This window comes from Glycine max, chromosome 1 (genome assembly GCF_000004515.6).
Source record: "Glycine max cultivar Williams 82 chromosome 1, Glycine_max_v4.0, whole genome shotgun sequence".
Classification (NCBI taxonomy): Eukaryota; Viridiplantae; Streptophyta; class Magnoliopsida; order Fabales; family Fabaceae; genus Glycine; species Glycine max.
The window spans coordinates 8,730,636-8,753,089 of NC_016088.4; the positions used below are offsets into that span (position 1 = coordinate 8,730,636).

General features: G+C 30.6%; 2 protein-coding genes across 2 annotated transcripts; one reads left to right on the top strand and one right to left on the bottom strand.

Moving 5' to 3' along the window:
- Nucleotides 1-2,423: 2,423 nt before the first annotated feature.
- LOC121174564 (zinc finger BED domain-containing protein RICESLEEPER 2-like) lies at nt 2,424-14,906 on the top strand. The gene is made up of 8 exons (XM_041013922.1): nt 2,424-2,518; nt 8,326-8,866; nt 8,984-9,117; nt 9,271-10,535; nt 10,631-10,687; nt 11,842-11,893; nt 11,992-12,063; nt 14,804-14,906. The coding sequence occupies exons 1-8, from the start codon at nt 2,424-2,426 to the stop codon at nt 14,904-14,906; spliced, it is 2,319 nt and encodes a 772-aa protein (XP_040869856.1).
- A 6,017-nt stretch (nt 14,907-20,923) lies between these two features.
- On the bottom strand, nt 20,924-21,478 carry LOC102663132 (glutathione S-transferase T2). The gene has a single exon (XM_006573923.1). The coding sequence runs from the start codon at nt 21,476-21,478 to the stop codon at nt 20,924-20,926; it is 555 nt and encodes a 184-aa protein (XP_006573986.1).
- Nucleotides 21,479-22,454: the final 976 nt, after the last annotated feature.

Here is a 22,454-nt window from a genome sequence, read left to right on the forward strand (position 1 = left end):
AGAACGTCGAAGAACGGTTGAAACCTTTGCGAAATTCTTCACGGAAAACGTTACGGAAACGTTTCGCAAGCACCTCGGCTTAGATTTTCTTCACGGAAACAATTTTTCCAAGCAAATTCGAAAGAGAGAGAAGTGCCAAAGGGGCTGAACCCCTTTCTTCTTCACTTCCTCCCCTATTTATAGCAAAATAGGGGAGGTGGTTGCCGCCCAGCTCGCCCAGGCGAGCAGGGTTGCTTCCTCCAGAAGCAACCGCCTTCTGGAGGAATATTCCAGAGGGCCCAAGTGGGCCTGGGTGCTATTTGCACCCCCATTTTTACTAAGTACACCCCCTTTGCTGTTTTTTGGTGATTCTTTTTTCGTAAAGTTACGGAAACTTACGAATTTCGTAACGATACTTGTTTTCTTTCCGTAATGTTACGGAACCTTGCGGATTACATAATCATCCCCTTTTTGACTTACGGAATGTTACGGAACCTCACTTAATTATGCAACGATGCTTCCATTTGATTTCCGGTGTGTCACGGAAACTTACGGATTGTGCATCAATATTTTTTTGGTTTTTCGGCATGTCCTGGAATTTCACAAATTGCCTAATGATGGGTGCCAAGCACCTCACGAGGACCAAAGAATGGTCGCACGTCATCGAGCAAAGGTCCCCGGACGAAATTAGGGTATGACACATATATTCCAATAAAAAATAAAAATAAATAAACTAAATAATATTAACATTCTAACAAAATTATAAATTAAATTACATAAAAAACATAAAATACTAACTAAATTACTAACTAAAATACTATACAAATAACAAAATTATATATATATTACACAAATAAATTTAAAAAATTCCAAAAAAAAATACAATGGAAACAAAACTTTAAACAATATATATATATATATATATATATATATATATATATATATATATATATATATATATATATATATATATATATATATTATTAACAATGTATCATATATTCCAAGAAAAATTAAAAAAAATAAACCTAAATAATATCATACAAATGTAAAAAATCTAAACCAAATAATAATAACATATCAATTAAAAAAGCTTAAACCAATTCATATTAACAAATTAACTACAACGTACGTATAACACAAATAATTTTATTATTTTAGCATACTACTTAAAATTTAAAATTATCACCTAAACTAAACAAACGTACTATATATATACTAACCAAAATCTATACATATATAAGACAAATAATACCATACTAATTTATAAAATCTAAACAAAATAATATTATCAAAAACTAACCTAAAGCACAATTAATACTAACTTAACATATGTATATTAACCTAACTAATATTCTTAAAATAATATTTATAAATTAACTAAAACTAACCTAACATATATATATAACACAGCTAATAACTTACAACTTACAAAAATCTAACCTAAATAACATTAATATCTCAACTACAATTAATTTAACATATATGTATATAACATAAAAGTATATACCAAACAACATAAAAATAAATTAACTTATCTCAAATACGTACTAAGACAAGCAACCAAAAAGTGTAGGCCAAACAAGAACAAAAACTTCACCTACAATATACAAAGAATTTATCAATTAATATTAATATATCAATTATACTTAAACATATATCACACACACAAAAAAAAAATTCAGTTAACAACATACTTACCAATAATACAAACGTAGCAACAGAAAAATAATATGGGTTCACTGGAAGCAAACAACTATGGCAAGAGAAGGAAAAAGCAATGGAGTGAAGTGAAAAGTGAAGATTCTGAAGCAAGGAAGCACCTGCTCCTGCATTGCTTTATAAAAAAAATTTTGAACAGCCAAATCGCCACCATTACTGGCGATTTGGCCTTCTGCGCCTCCTGCTCCACCCTGCAGCACCGTAGCTGCATGCCTACCCTAAGCCTACGTCTGAACCTCCTGCAAACCCAACCCGCTAGTCAAACTAGCAATTTTCCAAAGCAACCACAGACTCGCCAGCACAGGTGGCGACTTGCACCTGCGCCTGAATTGCCATCACCACTGGCGGTTTCCAGGCCACGTGGCTTTCGCACAGCAAACTCGCCATTGCCAATGGCAGTTTGCTAAAGAGCCCATGCAGTTTACGTAGAAAACAAACCCCCCACGTAAAATTTTTGAAAACGACCCCATTTGGGGAAATACTTTGTAAAAGCACCCCATCTCAGGAAATTTGCCTGCAAATTGAGTACTACACCATTATTGCCACAACTTCATGGGACATCACTATTCACTACATTGTAAGGTCGTTCAAGAGCAACAGAACGTATCAACGAAACAAAAATAATAGTACTTGATGATAAATTTGAATAAAATTGTAGGTTAATGAGAGTACGGTTTGTTTTCAGAGTCTGTCAAGGATAGTTAATGAGTCTGTCAGGTACGATGGTTAAGGTTGTGTTTTCAGAGTACGGTGGAGATTACATCAAAACAAAAGACAGACAAATTGTAGGTTCATCCAATAATGTGAAACTAGATAGGTGAGAGAGTGTTAGTTGGTAGCACATGCAGTGTAAAATTGATCGTGTCATCATGTAAAATCAGTTACAAATAGAGTTGTTGTGCATTGTTTCATAATTTTTCGCTATTTTTGCATGGAAATAAATTCAAGCAGAACTCACGATTTTTTTTTGTTTTTATTTCATTGCAACATATATCTCGTATATACTAAACAAATTTATTATTTTTGATATCTCCTATTTTAACAACTCTGCCTCTCCAATTTTTTATATCTGTTGGAGCAGGGACGGCTACAAAGGGGTCAGACAGGTCCTGACCACCCTTCCTTGGAACTTCTCATTATGATAGAAATAGTTTAGATTAATTGAACCATTTTTAAAAATTAAAAGATTAAATTAAACTATTTAAAAATTAAAGGACCAAATCAAACTTTAAAAATAAATTAAAGGATCAAAATAATAATTTAACTTTATTTTAAATATCTCACCAACATCTATTATTTCTTTTTATCTCTCTTTTCATATAATGATACACAAACATATTTTTATTATTAACACCCTTCCAACACTTCTTATTTCTCTTTATCTTTCTTTCTATCATATCATAAATCTTCTCATACTTATTATTTTCTTGATTCTCCATCTCTTTAGGTGTTAAATAGCATAATGAGTGTTTATGTAACATTTTTCATTTTTCTATCACATCATAAACTTTATTGTATTTATCATTTTCTCTTTTTTTTTTACTCACTCTCTAGGTGTTAAATAGTGCATTGGGTGTCTATCAAATATTTTTCTTTGAAGAAATAATATTTGACCAAAAAAAAAAGTTAATTATTGTTTTAGAGAATTTTAAATGATATTTATAAAAAAAACTGTCGATAATTTTAACGATTGACATTGTTTTATTAAATAGTGAAAAAGGTACAAACACATAACAATGTTTTTTTTTAGAACTAACAATGTTTCTTGTTCGGTGTTTGTTTCAATCCACATTCACTACTAAATAAAACATTTATTACGACGCGTGAATTACGACGGTCCACAAAAACCGTTTTAAAAAAATATTTGAAATAATATTATAATAAATTTATTAATAATAAAAACGGTTATTTAAAAAACCGTCGTAATTCCTTTTATATTTACACTTTTTTTTGCTTTTTCTCTCTTATTACAGCTGTTAATTGGCTTTTTCTTGTTATTGTGACTTTCTCTCTCTCGCATCGGACAGTGCACTGGTCATGCTTCTTCCCTCTCTCTCTCTGCTCTTCTCCGCCTCTTTGTCTTCCCTCTCTTTGCCTCTTCTCCGAGTCTTTCTCTTCCCTCTCTCTACCTCTTTCTCTTCTCTTCATTTCCGATGTTGCCTCAATTCTCAGTAAACGGAGTTCGTTGGTACCACACATACAAACGACGCATCCTTTTCTTTCTTTCGGCTTCGATTTCTCTCTCCTCTTCCTCCTCAACTCGATCCCAATTCCACTAGGGTTACGGTTCCATCACCCTTTTCCTCTTCTCAATTCTTGCTTTCCTCTTTTATCAGCTATCATTTTCGTTTATTAATTGATCATTCTTTCTCGTTTTGTTCTTTTTTGGTGAATCCAGGATTCAATTTTGATGCGATTCCGAGCTTGTTAGATCCACGACAAGGTTTCATTTCCCAGATTTTTTTGTAAAAAAAATTCTTCCTCTGTCTCAACTTTCTTACGGTAAGTCATCAAACTCTCAATTTTTTGGTATATTCCACTGTCGCTTTCTCTTCACTCTCCTGAGAAGTTAAGTTTAGTGTCATTATCATAGTAGTGGAAAGTTGATAGTTGAAACCCCTTCATGGTTGCTGAAGTTCATTCAATAATCACCCAAGTGAGTTTAATAATAATTAATGTTATTGAAGCTATAGGTTTCGTGTTCATTTACAGCATTTGGAGGAAGCAAAAAAGTGTTGGTAGTTGAAATTGACGCTCACAACAACAAGACTTTGCCTTAAAATAAAGAATCAAATGCTTCTTGGATTGGGTTCTCGGCAAATCAGGATTTGCTGCTTCAGTGCTTCACTATTTTTTTTGTCTTGAGGAGCACTTGGTGCAACTTTTCTTGTTCTACACAAGATTGAAAACAAGAGGTTGGGCACTGTTTCCTTTGTGTGTGTGTGTGTGTGTTCTGTGTAAATGTAATTGCTGGAATCATGCAGCATGAACTCTTAATGAATTTAATTTCGCTTATTGAAATCTTGTAGGTCCTCTGCTTCTCATCAATGTCTTTTGAGAAACTGATCAGATTTCTACTCCAAAGTAGAAGACATTTGGTTTTATGAATTTAGTATTCTTACAAAATGCTATGAGCACCATGTGATGGCATTTTATTTGAGCTTAATTCCATCTGAATTATGAAGCTATTTTTGTAAGTCTAAATCATGGAATACTACGTTCTTCTGGAGCAGGGCTGCGAATATAAAGAAAGCTCGGGGATCTTATTTTTCGGAGGAGGTAACTAATAAGGCTTTGTGTTCCATTCCTTGGTCTTCCATTTTCTGGGATCTTATATTTCGAGGATCTTATCAATAAAATAAATAGATCCTCCATTTCTCCACTGCCAATTGTTTACTCTTCCACACTGTAAGTAACTTGTTTTTAGTTTTTTAATTGTGACAATGTTAAAAATTTTTAAGCATTAGCTTCAAGGGAAGTGTTTGAATTTATACAAAATATCTCAAAATATATTTAATGTGTCTTAAAATATTTTAGAATATCTCTAAATATTATGTAATCAAATAGACATCATACTAAGGAAGTAATCTTGAGACTTGTTTCATAATTTTATTATGTTTCCTTATTTAGTCATTGTAAGTAGACATGGCAAGAAAATCTGTACCCGTGGGTACCCACACGAACCCGTCCCGACTTTGACGGGTAATACCCGAGTTGACCGGGTATGGGTTCGGGTTTTCCCGATAACCAAAAGTCGGGTACGGGTACGGGTATGGGATTCCTGTATCCACCCCGACCCCGACCCCGACCCTGAAAATAACATAAATAAAAAATAAATAAATAGGGTCTGCAGTCTGCACATTAAAAAAGCTAAAGCCAAGCCACATTCAGATTTAACAACATCCTACCTCCTACCCCCAACCCTAACCCTAACTTCAGACCTTGAATCTTTCTCTTCTTCTTCCTTCAGGTAATCAGGTATGTGTTTGATCAGTACATTGATTTTATTTTATGTTCCTTGCTTTGGATTGAATGTGGATTTTCATTAGTGGTCTCTTGGATATAGGAGGATTTCCCCTAAGAGCTGAACACGGCGCTGCGCTTTGTGTAGTTGCCCAACCACATCACCACAGGTTTTCCATCTAAAGCTTTTTCTTCTTAAAATGTTTGCTTTTATGTTTTTTGTGGTCTGGTATATATTTTTGTGCCCGAGACTCTCCCTGATGCCACCTTTAATTTGATGGTCTGGCATTGCACTATTCCTGGCAAGGCTGGGGTGCGTTCTTTTTCTCTTCATATCTCTTTTCTGTCTACACTAGCTTTCATCTTCGATGCTTAAATATCTCTGTATTATTGATTTTCTATTTGGCGATTGGGGGTTGGGGAGGATGACCGGGATTTGAAGTAAACTAGAGGGATTGATCTTTGCTATTCGTCAATTTATAAATATACAGCACGACCAATGATTCCAGGTGTAAATACAGAATCGATTTGGTTAGTTTTGGATGTTTGCCCTCCAAGAGTTTTGTGTGCTTTAGAGCCTTATATGTGATGGCAGATGCTTTTTTCTTATTACTGTTACTGATGGTATGGCACAACAGAATTATAATTTTGCGGTCACATAGTTTGAGGATGGTAAAGTTGTTTGAAACTGTTCTAGTTGTGTGATGTTTTAGGCGTAAGCCTTATATATTATATAAATAACTTTGAAGGTACATGATAAGAACCTTGAGAGAACCACACTACAAAATCTAGCCATTGTAATATGTTTTTATTCCACAAAATGTAATGTGATGTGAGTTCATATCTCAACCTTTCCCATAATCCAAGGATGTATTTAGAGCCACTTGATATATTTTGCAGTTGAGATGATCTTAAGTTTTAACTAATCTCCTCTGTTGAAGTTGACTCAAGACAATAACCCCCATTATCTATAGAGAATATTTAGCTCAGTTCCTGCTTTTTCTTGGTCAGTTTTTTATACTCTAATAGTGGATTATGGAAAGTATTTATTGAGTTTAGGGGCTACTGCACAATTCTGCAGGTGGGAGGTACTTTTTCTCTAAAGGGGTATTGATATTTTTCAACTCATTCACCAGTTCCATCTTTGAGCACCTATACGGCTATACCATGTGACAATTTTTGCTAAAATATCACTTCTAATGTGGATATTAGGTGGGAGGGTCAATGGAAAGTAAACATTTGGATTTTATATTCAGGATGGAATTTACAATAGTATCTCTTTTTCTATATATACATTAAAAAAACTAGGAATTAATTGGAGTAATGTACATTGATGCACAGCTGCTATAGGTTGTCCAAGCCAATTTACTCAAGCAAGTTGGGATCTAGAATCCATTGGAAGAGCTAAACTAGGAGAATGACCAATCACATAGGGAATCTTTCGAGCTAAAGTTGAAAATAGTTCAGTCAATATTAATTTCAGTACTCATATCAAGATTCAACTTTACATAATCTAGAAGCCAACCTCTTTGCGTGTGATACCAAGGCTGTGTATAATTAACCTCCCTATACCTTAGGATAGCAAGGAGCCTTTTGACATATGTTAGTTTTTTTACAGCAAACGATATTTAAAATTAATTTTTCTGGTTGGGATGAGAACCATACACCCAGGAAGCAAGGGGGAAAGGAGGGAAAACCAATGCCATCTAGGTGCTTATGATTGACCTTTTGCTTTTAACATAATTAAGGTCATAGAAATTACTCAAATATTCTATCACTATGAGCTTATTTCAGTGAGTCATGTTCTCTGACTTCATGCCTTGAATTAGATTCGCAAATGAATGAGTGAATTGTTCAATAGTGGACATTGTTATTTACTTCATGGTAATTTTTCTGCATGTCATATGTTGCAGACTGATTGGGAGGGTGGATATTTCCCACTGACAATGCACTTCAGTGAAGATTACCCACCTTCCCTTTTTGCTTCTTTGCACAGTCTAATTCATAATATTATTACCCACATATGTTACTATTATTAATACTCTTTTGTATGAAACGCCTCTGTCAATCTGACTCTGCATGGTTGCTGCTGCTGTTGCATTTGTGTAGTGTAATTAGCCAATCAGCAAGGATGATGTACTTTCTTAAAATGAACAGCATCACATAACAACTAAAATATACATACCAAAGCCCAAAGAAAAATAAGATTTTACAGCAAAATGATGAAATTGGGCCTGTTTGGTTTAAGAAAAAAAAATTGTTTCCATTTCCTCTTTTCACAAATAATTGCAAAGGTGCTACAATTTTTCACTTCATTTTCGATTTTAAAGATTTATACAAGTGATAAAGACAACATGTTTGCATTGTTTCCCTTCCTGTACTAATATTTGAAAATAGAAAACAGTGTAAAAACCAATGTATATTTTTTGTAATTACCTATAAAATCAGGAAAAAAAATTTATTAAACCAAACAGACCCTTAAATGAAGGAAGCTTGCCTTAAATGATTGGCCAATAGAGAAATCAGATTTATTTCTTGTCACATTTTTACTGCTATATAGTGTTTTGAAGTATTATTCTCTACACTAGTTGCCATGGATTACTATTTTATTCATGTTTGTTAATATGTATTGTATTAATTGCTTTGTTTTTAAAATAATAGCTTGTTGTTGAAGTCCGTGGCAGAAAATATGCAAATTGAAGAACCTAGTTCACACCAACCAACTTCACAATCTTCAGACCATCCTACTCCGCTATCTTCACACCAACCAACTCCAGTAGAAAGTTCTACCGGTACAGCTGAAGGTCCTAATAATGAACCTATGCAACAACCACCTAGCATGGAGGTGGATGACCATGGTGTATCATTAACAAAAACTGGAGGAGGGAGGCTCAAAAGTATTGTGTGGAACCATTTTGATAAGATTAAAACTGTTGATGGGCAAGACAAGGCCCAATGTAAATACTGCAAAAAGCTTCTCGGGGGAGCATCAAAGAATGGAACAAAGCATTTGCATGCCCATATGGAGAAATGCATTCAGAAAAGATTACATGACAAAGGGAAGGGACAAACATTTCTTATTCCTAAGGTTACACAAGGTAGACAAGAATTGACTGTTGGAGGTTATAATGAAGAAAATGCAAGGAAGGATCTTGCATGTGCTATTATCATGCATGAATATCCACTTTCAATAGTGAATCATGTTGGGTTTAGAAGATTTTTAGCTACACTCCAACCATAATTTCAATGTCCTTCACGAAACACTATAAAGAAAGAGATATTTAATGTTTATGACTTTGAAAAATCAATTGTTATGAAGCTGTTGGATACAAATGAAGGAAGGGTGGCAATTACATCAGATATGTGGACTGCAAGCAACCAAAAGAAAGGGTATATGGCTGTCACAGCTCATTACATTGATAGCTCATGGACTTTGCAAAGTCGCATTTTGAGGTACTAGCAACATCCTTAATTTTATAGCTTCCCAATATATTGTGTTGGATATTTTTTTATAATTTTTTGTGTTAGATATTTTTGTGTTGATATATTGTGTTAGATCTTTTTCTGTGATAGTGTAATTAAGCTATTTTTGTGTTGATATACTAGGTTCATTTATGTTCCTTCACCTCACACAAGTGAAAGACTTTGCAATGCACTAGTTGAGTGTTTGCTGGATTGGAACATTGATACAAAATTGTCCACTATCACTTTGGATAATTGTAGTACAATTGATTGCATGATTGAAAAAATTAAGAATAAGTTGCAATTAGGCACTTTAATTAAGGAAGGAGCGTTTCTTCACATGCGTTGTTGTGCACATATCTTAAATTTGATAGTAAAAGATGGTTTAGGAGTTGTGAAGGATGGAGTGGAAAAAATTCGAGATAGTGTAGCATATTGGATTGCAACACCTAAAAGGCTAGAAAAATTTCAAGATACTGCTAAACAATTGCGAATCCCTTGCACCAAAAAGTTGAGTTTAGATTGTCCAACTAGATGGAATTCAACTTACAAGATGCTTGATGTTGCAATATCCTATAAGGATGTGTTTTCCCTATTAAAGCAGCGTGAAACTCAATACTCTTGTTTTCCAAGTGATTCACAATGGGAATTTGCAAAGGAAGTGTGTAAGAGGTTGGCCATATTTAATGATATTGCAGAAATGATTTCTGGTACAAAATATCCAACTGCCAACATTTATTTTCCTCAAATTTGTGAGATCAAGATGGCTTTATCTGAATGGGTCAATTCCCCTAATGAAGTGATTCAAAATATGGCAGAAAAGATGTTACAAAAATTTGATTCTTATTGGAGTGTTATTCATGTGATCATGGGAGTTGCTATTGTTTTAGATCCAAGATACAAAATGGAGTTGCTTGAGTTTTACTTTGAATCAATTTATCCCATTGATTTTTTTTCTCAAGTTAATAGGATCCGAAACTTGTGTTATGATTTGGTTTCGGAATATCAAGCCAAAAAGCATCAAGATTCTACTAGTTCTTTTGAATCACAAGATGTGGTTAGTGATGGAAAGAGTAAATTGTGTGATTATGATAGATACATTGAAAGAAAGAAAATGGCAAGAACCTTAACTATGAAAACAGAGTTAGATCATTACTTAGAGGAAGAAGTTTTGCCAAGAAGTTCAGATTTTGATATCTTAATGTGGTGGAAATTGAATGAGTTAAAGTATCCAACACTACAAGCAATTGCAAGGGGTGTGTTAGCTATTCCGATCTCCACTGTAGCTTCTGAATCGGCATTTAGTATTGGAGGTCAGATATTAACTCCTCATCGTAGCCAACTTCATTATACTACTTTAGAAGCTTTGATGTGTTCTAAAAGTTGGTTATGGAATTCAGAGAATGCAGGTAAAATTCTGAATGCTTATGTGATACTTTATGAATTGCTTATATTTTTAAAACTTATAACTTGTTATTTATTATTTTATAATTATTATTTATAGGTTCTAGATCAATTGAAGAATCAACTTTTACTGATGAGATTGAATCCGATGATGAAGGTATATTCACTTTTAGTTGTTCTAATTTTTTTTAATATCATTATACATATCTAATTTTTCAAATTTTTTAAAATATAGGTGGATCTTTGGTCAGTAACATTACTCAATGTTTGCAAGATTAGTAGACATTATTGTTGATCGGTAAAGTAATAACTATACTTATTTACTAATGTGATGTGTGATTTTAAGATTTGAAACATCTAAAATATGATGTTTGATTTTATAAATACCAGGTTGAGCGCTGAAGAAGAAATGTTGATGACATCTTTGGTGAAGTTGGTGGTTATTTTGATGATGGACATTGTTTTCATTTTCTATTTATTTCTAATTTGGTGTAATTTGAACTAATGAACATTTGAATTATGTTGTTTCATATTTGACGTTTTTTATTTACCTTAAAAAATTATGGAATCATGCTAGACAAATGTGTTAGTCTTTATTTTATTTATTAGTAGTTAATTTTATTTTAGAATTTTTACATAATTTAATATTCATTTCTTAACGAATTTTGTAGTCACATATGTTATAATAAATTTAATGATATATAAGTAGTTGAAAATAAATGTTTAATAATCAATATATTTTTTTTTAAAATCAAATTTTTAATATTTTTAATTTTTTTTTAATTGTAATCGGGTACGGGTCGGGGTCGGGGATACCCGATACCCAACGGGTACGGGGATGGGATAAAATTTTTAAACCCGTCGGGTATCGGGTACGGGTATGGGGACAGGTCAGGGAGTCGGGGTCGGGGATTGGGGAAACAATACCCGTCCCCGCCCCGTCCCATTGCCATGTCTAATTGTAAGCAATTTTATTTTATTAGCTTGTGTTGTGTGCTTGGGCTTGTTCTAGCAGTGCTTGGGCTTGTCTCTTGACTGTTTACATATATTGAAATTATTACTTAGACATGATAGTTCAAATGGCAAAAGGAAGATAAAAGAGAAGAACCTGAGGTTTTGGGTGTGTATTGGGAGGGGCAAGGACTCAGAAAGCATTAATCTGGTTCACACGCTACTGCACCTGAAGTTAATATTTCTTATTCATTTTTTTGTTATTATTATTATTATTATTATATTGTATTAAACTTTCCATATGTTATTTTATATTGATTATTGTATGTGAATTTTTGGTGGGTTGATGATTTATTTCAGTATTGGAAGCTAATGGTCCGGAAAATCCAAGGAATTTGTTTCAGGAATACGAGTGAATAGAGCCAAGTCAAGAACGTGTTGTACCAGAACATAACGGGTATATAATTTAATTCTACCTCTTGAATTCAATTGGGTATGTCTAATTTTCAGGTGGCTATGGAATTTTAGGCAAGATGGGCTCATAAAGCTCTTTGGCATGCTTCCTTGTGGCACATGCATGAGGTATGCTTCCAATTCTTCAATTTTTCATTTTTTATGCCACTGTTGATGTTTTTAGCAATATCTTTGTTATTTATTTCAAACATGCTATTATATTAATCTATAATATTACCAGCTTAAGTGAGAGAATTGTTTAAAATGATAGCCTGGCAAATTGAGAGAATTTTTTAAAATCTATAGTATTAATCTAGCGTGGCAAATTAATCTATAATATTACTAGCTTATTAAGTTATTCTAGCGTGGCAAATTAATCTATAGTATTTATTTTACACTCTCCAGACCCACTAGCTTTAGTCTAGCCATATCCACACAATTAAATCACGTTGACATTATATAGAATTTTTTTTTTTTTTAGTTTTCTCTGATTTTTTTTAATCTTTTCAAACAATTTAAAACTAAAAAAATCTAAAATATGATTAAAATTAAAAGAGATTTTGAATAACTCTTCAAAAAAGTCAGTTTTTTATAAAACTATTTATCACTATATTATAATAAACACACATGGCTTATTATTTTACTAATAATATAAAGTATTTTGACTTATTTTTTATATTTAATTAAAATATTTAAAATAAACGAAAAATTCAAGACATTAATTCAGTGTTGTTAATATAACCATACCTTTATTGAATAACTTTCAAATAAAATCTTATCTTGCTTTGAGCTTGTGGTAGGATCTGGTAGGTACCTCTTTGATGATTTATGACCCAAATATGTTGCCGAGGTGAATGGAAATCCAATTAGAAGCTCTTAATTTGGATGATGAAGCCTTATGATCAAAAGAGGTATACATATATAGCAATGAAGACATAGAAGATGAATCTTAACTTTTGTTTTAGCTGAGTCATCTGTTCGTCCTTATAATGGTTATTGTGTGGTTGAAGAAAAGTTTTCTACTTGCTTTTATAAGAAAAAATTGTGTTTGTAAAAGGGTCCTCGTCAAAATTAATTAGAACAGGTTTACATTATTTAAGTAAATTAGTTTTTATTTTTCTATTTTCTTAAAGCTTTTACCTCTTTATTATGAAGCATGCTTAACAAAAAAAAAATTGCTAAAACAATTATATTTTTTATTTTTTTTTAAAAAAAATAAATACATTCTAAGTCGGTTGTCTCAAAATCGCCTTTGAATAATAATTTTAATTTAATTTATTTTTTTAAAAAAAAAGAAATACATTCTAAGACGGTTCTCTGAAGAATCGTCTTAGATTATCTAACTTCTAAGACGGTTTTCTAAACACCGTCTTAGAATCATTATTTTATTTTATTTTTTTTAAAAAAATTATATTCTAAGACGGTTCTCGATAAATCGTCTTAAAAAACCTTTACATTTTAAGATAGTTCTTGAAAAAAATAATCGTATTAAAATGTGTAATTTTTTTAAGACGGTTTCTTAAGAACTGTCGTAAAAAATTTTAACTTTTTACGACATTGACAACAAAGACGGTTTAAAATGGTCGTATAAAGTACTTTAGAACCGATGCAAAATGATCTTTTTGTAGTAGTGATTATAAAATTGATTTTATGAAATTGATTTTAGTTAAAATTAATTTTAAAATAATGTAATTTATGTTTAGATGTTTTATTATAAAATTAAGTTAAGAATAAAATTTAGTAAAAAAATTTAAATTTAATGTAAAAATTACTAAAATTTACTTTAATGTAAAATTATTTTTAAACTCAGAATTAATTCTAAATTCTTTTTCAATATAAAATTAAACATTTTAAAAAAATCAATTGTAAACTCGTAATTAATTCCAAATATAAAACAATACACGTACTAATTTGCCCTTGTCTAGTTTGTCTTTTTGCAAATCGATTCCTACACTACACAGTGCAGGGTAGATAGGACGTAACAACAATAATTGTACTTGAGGCGAATTCTAGCGTGCACCCGTACAATGATTCATGAGTGCGAAAACAATTTTTTAGCATGGATGTTATTTATAATATGAATGAAAGATAGAAGTTATATTACATAGTTATCTGGTGATTGAACAGAGAGGAGAGAGAGGAAGAAATCATACTTTCTAATCACATTAACAACTATCATTTATTAATAAAAAAATAAATGAAAAATGTCAACAAACTTCACATTCGAAATATTTCGTACCAAATATATAAATGAGACAATAACTCTTAATTTATAGTTGATTTTATAAAATTAAGTTAATGTGTATTTTGATGAATGTTTGTTGAATTAATTCAAGATCAATGTAATTTAATAAAATTGATTTTAAATAAATGTGATTTTAGGATAGCATGCCTGATTTTTGTTTGGATACATAAATTAGAAAATTGATTTTCACAATTAATGATGCTTGGAAAGAAACTCTCAAAATTGATTTTGAGTGTATAATTATTAAAATGGGTATTTATTGTTTATAGATGTCTTTTGTATTTTGATTTATTATATTGATATTGATATATAGATTATTAATTTAAAAATAAATAGCTAAATTTGCAACAAGATTTGTTTATGATAAAATTAATAATTAAAATGAATAGTATAGTAGCTTGTGAAATAATAAAAAAATAATTCATAATGCATCATAACTTTGATCTATAACAACAATACTAATATGTTAAAGACTTTTATTAAGAAATTAACATTGAACTAGAAAATAGTATTAAATAATGAAAAGCTTTTAAAAAAAAGTAAATATTGGTGGATCGTGGGCATATTATGGAGGCAGATGGGCCAATTAAGCTTGATTTTTTCTTTACCTTGTTAATTGGTTAGGAATGGAGATAATGCTGAAGAAGCTACCCCATTCATCTCATCTTCTAAGCAACGAAGGAAATCAAGGGCAGGACAACAACGGCAACAGGCAACAGAGAAGTAACCAAGTAGCTTCTCCCAAAATCAATTTTTACTCAATTAATTGGAAAATAGTTAGTTAAAATATAAGTATCAGATAAAATCTCATGTTGAATAAGAATCTAAACATTATATAATAAGGGTAATAAAATTCATAAACATAAATCTTATTATTTTTTTATTAAAGTATAATATCATATTTACTTATATAATGTGGTGAAGGTCTATTGGTATAAATTTTTTCAGTATTTATCCTCAGTTGCACAAGAGTGAAAGGCAAAAATGAGATCTAGCTAACAATCAAATCTAAAATTTGATTCTCCATGATGCTAAAGCAATTCCAACTAGCTTCTCCCAAAATCAATTTTTACTTGGTAAATGACGTCCATCATGGTCTTATAGTTTTTTCACATTTCACCTATCATGAAACACGTTCAGAAGGTGCGGACGCACAGTAGCTTCTCCCAAAATCAATTTTTACTCTATTAACCGGAAAAGAGTGAAGGGAAAAAAATGAAAAATCTAACAATCAAATCCGAAAATTGATTCTCATGATGCATATGCAACTCTATATGATGCCTGAGTTTGATTTGGTATTAAGAATTGATTCTGAGTTTAGAATTGATTTTAAATATATTATTATATATTTAATTTTAAGTTAGAGAAAAATTAAAAACTGATTTCGAATCTAAAATTGATTTTAAGTTAAAATAACTTTAAATAATTTTTATAATTGGATTCAAAATTTTATATTGTATTTTATTCCTAACGTAACTTTATAATAAATATTTAAATATAAATCACATCATTTCAAAATTAATTTTAACTAAAATCAATTTTATTTAAAATTAATTTTATCAATTTTAAACCAAAGAGTAGTTTCTCCAAAATTAATTTTTACTGGGCGAATCAAGTCTAACATGATAAGTCAAACATCGTGATCTTACAATTTTTTCACGTTTCACCACTCATGGTCCACGTTCAGAAGTTGCGGACGTACAATCAAAGATGCTCTTAGACTCAAGTTCAAATTGTTTTCATTTTTTGTGATTAGCTCCATTGCAGTCTGCAGGTTGTAATGTATCCCACTTTTGTCTTCTGATGCTGAGTGACAGCTATGGACTTTCGTTTTTTTATAGTCATTTATTTGTCTTGTCATATATTATAGATTAAATTAGTATTTTGATCATTAATTTATTATTTAGATTTGATTTAATCTTTAGAATACCAAAATATTAATTTAACCATTATTATATATATTTAGTAAAAAAAAGATTCCATGCAAGACCGTATAGAACAAGACAAAGTGAGAAGTGTTGGCAATTTTGTTGAGACCAACTGCATGTGTCATTGTGTGGTGATAAATTTATCAAGCGCGTATATTAATGCAGATATCTATTGGAGCAGGTGGACAAATTTACGGGAGTGGGATATTTTAAAAATATATATTAAAGGAATGAATAAATTTTGAAAATATTATAGGTTATGAATATATTTTAAAACACAATTTTAGAATGATAATTTTTTTTAAGAAAAGCACTGAAGTCATTCTTTTATCACGACTTTCAGAATTTTATATTTAAAAAAAATTATGACTTTTTAAAGTTATGTTTTAAAATATGATTTTTTTATGTGAAGTCCTGTTTTAAAACACAACTTATCCATAACACATCATATTTTTAAAATTTATCCATTCATGTAATTTTTTTTAAAAAATTACCCCACTCCTATCAATTTGTCAGCAAGTGCTTAGCAAACACTTGTGAAGCTATACATACATATGTATAAGTTGTATGTATGCAAAAATATTATTTGAGACTATTATAGAAAAGAGGTTAAATTACTTTTTTATCTCTTAATTATTTATTAAGTTCAACTTGATTTCTTCATTATTAAAATATTAAACTAAGTTACTTATTTTTTAAAAAAATATATTAAATTTAGGGGGTGTATTGGATTAGGATTTTTAACATATTATTTTAGCATAAAAAAGTCTCGTGAATTTTAAAGATTATGTAGAAATATTATGACTTATCAGATTTATTTACAAGACTTTTTATGATAGTTTGGATTTTAATAGATTTATATCATAAGAATTTAAGGGATTTAAAAGGAATTTATAAATTTATAAGATTCGAAAGGATTCTGTGAATTTTTTAAAACACAATCAAATTACAAGAATTAGTAAACAAAATAATAAGAAATAATGAGGTTTGGATAAAAAAAAAGTAAAACCAATATAATTTTTTTAATCTTTTAATAGCTATATTGATTTTAATTTTATGTCCTATATTAATCTTTTTTGCAATAGAATCTTCTCATTCTCACTTTTGAATTCTAATAGATTTAAAATTATACATTAATTTTTAATTTTTTTAATTACTATAATTATTTCATGATAAATCTAATGACATGTTTAGATGAGATGTAATAATAAGAATATACTAGAAGGGAGTAGTGAGGATGGAAAATTGACTGAGTTATGTAAATGATGAAATTAAGGATGACAATCACAAAAACATTGTGTTGAGCAGGTGATGGACATAGTCAATGTACAAAAAGCATGATTAGTCTTAGCACATAAGACAAACATTCATTTAATTTAAAAAATAAAGGAAATAGTGTAGAGGAGAGAAGTATATTTGATATTTTTATTTTAAAAGAATAGAGAATTATATACGACACATGCATCTTGAAGAATATTAAAGAGAAGAGGATATGTGTGATGAGAAGAAAGAAAGTCTAATAACTAATAAAAAAAAAAAAAAAAAAGTTTAACAAAATCTCAAGAGTTTAAGTGAGATTGTTTGGTAGATGTTTTATACTAAAAAATCTAATGAAATCCATCGAAATCTTTCTTAAAAATAATCCATCAATATTTAGAAAATATATATGACATAGGCATATTGAAAAATAGTAAAGAGAAGAAGATATAAAAATATGTGTGATGAGAAAAAAGAAAATCTAGTAACTAATAAAAAAAGAAAAAAAAATCTAGCAAAATCTCAAAGAGTTTGAGTGAGATTGTTTAATAGATATTTTATACTAAAAAATCTAATGAAATCCATTGAAATATTTCTTTAAAAATAATCTATCAATATTTGTATATTTTTGAATACCAAAAAAACTTTTTATAAGTTATAAAAAAAATCTTAATTGAATCCCATCAAATTTTGTTTTCTTCCTTAAAGGATCTTAAAAATGTTAATTGAATATCAAAATACTTATTTATAATATTTAAAAATCCTAAATAAATACTACAAGACTTTTTTATAAAAAAAAATCTTTTAAAATCTTTTCAAATCCTAATATAATTCACCCCTTAGTTACTTCTGCTAGTTCTATTTAAATCATAAGCGAGAGAATCCTAAGTGATTATTGACATGTTGTTAATGATCATTTGCCGCGTAGGTACAATGTTAAATCTCTAATCACCATATGATAGAAGGGATCAAATTGAACTTATTCTTAGAAATAAGAGATGTAATTTTTTAACTGTTAATTAGAAATAGATATGTTTAATGTCTTAAAAACAAATTAAAAAAAAAAACAACCTTTTAGTCAAGATCAGCAAAAAGTTATTATAAGAAAATATAAAAGTATTGATGTATAATATTGTTCTGAGCTCCACCTTGAATGTTCACATCCACAATAAACTAGTTAAGAAACTAGTTAAAGAGAACTAGATTCTTTCTAATAGGTATTGTGCTTGTTTAAACACAAACGGAGGGTGAGAAATAAAAAAAATACTATATTTGTTGAATGAGATTGAAACATATATATTTTTTTTATGTGTCAAAGATTGAAACATATATTTCAAATTAATCTCAACAACATTTTATATTCAAAAAACATGTATAACAGTACCAAATGTAGTAACCAAAATAAGCATTTACAAGTTACGTTCATACACAAGAACCGTTTGTAGAATCCTCCGCATATGGGATATCTTATTGCATGGTGAGCTTGACAGGTCTCCCAAAGTGGGAAAGCTATAATAACCGTTAGGATGTGTGTTGCTTTGAATCGTGCGGTTTTTTTTTTTTTTTTTTTTTTCAGGCTACCGGTTTAGAAAGTATTACAAATGGAATTTTATGAAAACAATTTAATGGTGATTTTATGAAAAGTTTGAAGTGTTCACTTCCCAGTGGACCTATGACTCTGACTAAGCAAAGACAGTGAAGAGACAGCTGTTGGGACAGAGCCGATACTGGTTTGAATTAGAAGTATAATAACATCTCGTAAGATGGAAGGTTTCTCAGGATCTTTTTGATTTTTTTTTTATATATTTCATTTTGAAATCTCATATAATTTTTAGTAAGTTTTATATGAATCTTACTTTTAAAATATTTTATTCAAATATTTATTAAATTAAATATAATTAATTAACTAATTAAATTTAATTAATAAACATGTAATGAAAAAATTTATAAATATTAAGAAATAGAAAAATGAACATAAATTTAATTTTTATTTGTGACTAAATGTTAAACAAATAAAAAAATACATAAATTTGATAATAAAAAAATGCAACATATTAATGTCAAAGAAAAATTAAATTTTATTATTGTTGTGATTGTAATATTCATAAGGAGGAGCACTACGAGATATTTCAACATTTGAAATGTCATTGTCTATGTGATCATAATCAACATCAACATTACTACTCAATGCATCTCATTTGTCTTTGACAATCATATTATGCAATATAATGCATATTAATATTATATCCTTCATTGTATCCATCTTCCAGACATGAGGTGGACTACATATAATTGTGAATCAAGATTTGAGCACAACAAATGTTTTTTCCACATCCTTTCTTGTTGCATCTTGACATTTTGAAAATAATTTTCTTCTTAGACCTTGTGGCATTAGTATGGTCTTCACAAATGTGGTCCAATCAGGATAAATACTATATGCAAGATAGTACCCCATATTATATGAAGTTTTATTAATTGTAAATTGTATTGAAGGAGCTTGACCTTACAAAACATCATCAAACACAGGCGATTGATTTAATACATTGATGTCATTGTTTGAACCTGTAACTCCAAAATATGCATGTCAAATCCACAAGTCTTGTTAAGCAACGACTTCAAGTATTATTGGGGGTTTGTGATGATCACCTCTATGATATTGGCCTTGCCATGCAACTAGACAATTTTTCTAGTCTCAATGCATTTAATCAATAGAACCTAACATACCTAGAAAACCTCTTGCATCTCCAATTTGTAGTAGGCAATTGATGTCATTGTTGTTGAGCCTTCTCAAGTACTCTTGTCCAAATATCTCATTGACACCCCCTTACAAATTTTTGAAAGCATTGTTGCAGTGCATTCGTAAATTCTAATGTACTCATCCACACAATTGGTAGGTGATCCATATGTCAGTATACAAATAGCTACAGTGCACTTTTGCAATGGCAAGAGACCCATTCTACCCACAACATTAGGTTTCATTTAGAAATACTCATTGTGATTACTAAGAGCGTTGACAATTCGAATGAACAATTGTCGTCACATTCGAAACCTTCATTGGAATTGAGTCTCTGTGTATACCAAATTTTCTAAGAAGTAGTCAGTCATCAATCGTAGATGTCCATCTTCACGATTACGATGAATAACTCTTCTAGGTCTTCTGCCTTGACTGTTGTTTCCTCCTTGTTGTTGCATCGCACATAAGTAGCTCATGATTTGTTCATAACTATCATCGTCAAGTGTTTCATAAAAAAATTGTTTCCAAACTCTGTCGAAGTCATTATTTGGATCCATTCTATGAATGATTGATTGCATAAACAAGTGAAAGAAGAATAAGATTGTTTGAAGAAGACGTACAAGAATGAATGAGAATTGAACAATTAAATAGCAAATTATACAATGCCTATTTTTTTAATGACTACTTATGCAACGAATAGTTTTATAACAATCAAGTTTCACACAAAAAAATCAATAAATTAAAAGAGGGTTACAAATTAAAAAAAGACAAATCAAACATGATTCCTAAAAATACAAATTAAAAAATGGTTACAAAAAATTAATACTACATACCTAATTTATGCCTAATTATTTTACAAAAAGCTTTATGGTCTTTGAGTTGCCTTTTAGACATTGTAGAAGTGTCCTTCATTAGAATGTCATAGTACTCATTTTCCAATTCTTTCTCCCTTAGGACTGCTAGTCTGGCATTGAGAACATTTCTTTCCCTCATTGCTTCCTCCACACCAGTCAAGTCCACATGATTGGTAGATGTTCTTATTCTTTTCCCCTTTCTCTTCCTTTTGGCTGCTTTTTGTCCCATTGGATGTAAAATTTGAGGTAGTGTGTCAGCTTTAGAATCTTCTACCAGTGTTTCTGGATTAAATGACGATGAATATGCCCCAAATGCGGAAATCTTTGTCCTTTTAAAGCAATTTTCAGTAAGCTGATCTAACCATTTCGGTTGATCTTTCAGAAGTCGCCAAGCATGTTCCAAACCAAAATCACTACCTTCACCTTCCTTCCAAATGGCATATGCATGAAGCATGACATTGTTATCTGTGCAACCACTTTTCTTCAATGATACCACTTGTTTGTAATGACCCTTGAACTTTTGCATGCCCTAATTAATTTTTTGCCATCATGATTTCAGTTGATTCACTGCTCTTTCCTGTAGTTCACCTTGAATTTTGTTATAATTTTTTGTGACTCTTAACCAAAATGCTTCTTTTGGTTGACCAACACCAACAATCAGATCGGTTAAGATGTTGAGCCATGAACTAATGAGATGTGTATCTTCTTCAATTGCAAATATGAGTCGAGACTTCCTTTTTGTAGAAGATCCTCTTATTTCGTCAATGGCGATATCTTCTAGCCCAATTTGGGTAGAAAATTATGGAAATTGTGAACCAACTTCATCAATTGAAAACATGGTAAGATTGTTTGGTGGGGTTGAATGAAATGTTTGAGAACTTTGAGAATTTACAGAGGAAGGGGTTTGAGTGTTTGACATAAAATAATTTGGTGGTGGTGGTAAAAAAGGAGTGGGAAAAAAAAGGAGGACGATTTTGTGAATTTTGGGTCGAAGGAGGCATATGGTAATTTTGCAAACTATAAGCTTGCCAATCATATTGATTTGAATCCATTTAGCAAAAATAAAATTTAACTAAGATTGAGATTGGAAAATTGAGATTGACAAATGAAGAATGAGTATAAAAATTGTATGTAGAAATTATGTGTGTACTAAAGCAATTTATAGAATGTTATTACCTAACATTGTGTGTGTAACAGCTGAACAAGTCTACAAATTTTATTGTTTAACGGTAAAATTTTGTAGCCAACGTTCACTGTACACACTTACGATTTTGACAAGTAACGTTCTTTTTTACTACCCTCATTGAGAGTCTCTTCCTCTCTCTTTCTCTCTCTTTAGATTATCTCACCCACCCACCCCTTCATTTTTCCCACTTTTCTTCTTCTCTCGTGACCCACCCCCTCATCTTCCTCACTCTTCTTTTTTCCTCTCTCTCCTTAGTGCCCCTTCTTCCCCACTTCTTATTCTTCTCTTCTTCTTCCCCTTTCCCCTCCTTTGTGTG

Bases quoted from the DNA above. Each gene is read 5' to 3' on its own strand.
- LOC121174564 (XM_041013922.1), top strand. From the start codon at position 2,424: ATGGTTAAGGTTGTGTTTTCAGAGTACGGTGGAGATTACATCAAAACA. The intron at 2,519-8,325 runs GTGAGAGAGTGT...TTAAAATAATAG, and splicing joins AATAATGTGAAACTAGATAG to CTTGTTGTTGAAGTCCGTGG. The intron at 10,536-10,630 runs GTAAAATTCTGA...TATTATTTATAG, and splicing joins ATGGAATTCAGAGAATGCAG to GTTCTAGATCAATTGAAGAA.
- LOC102663132 (XM_006573923.1), bottom strand. From the start codon at position 21,478: ATGCAAAAGTTCAAGGGTCATTACAAACAAGTGGTATCATTGAAGAAA.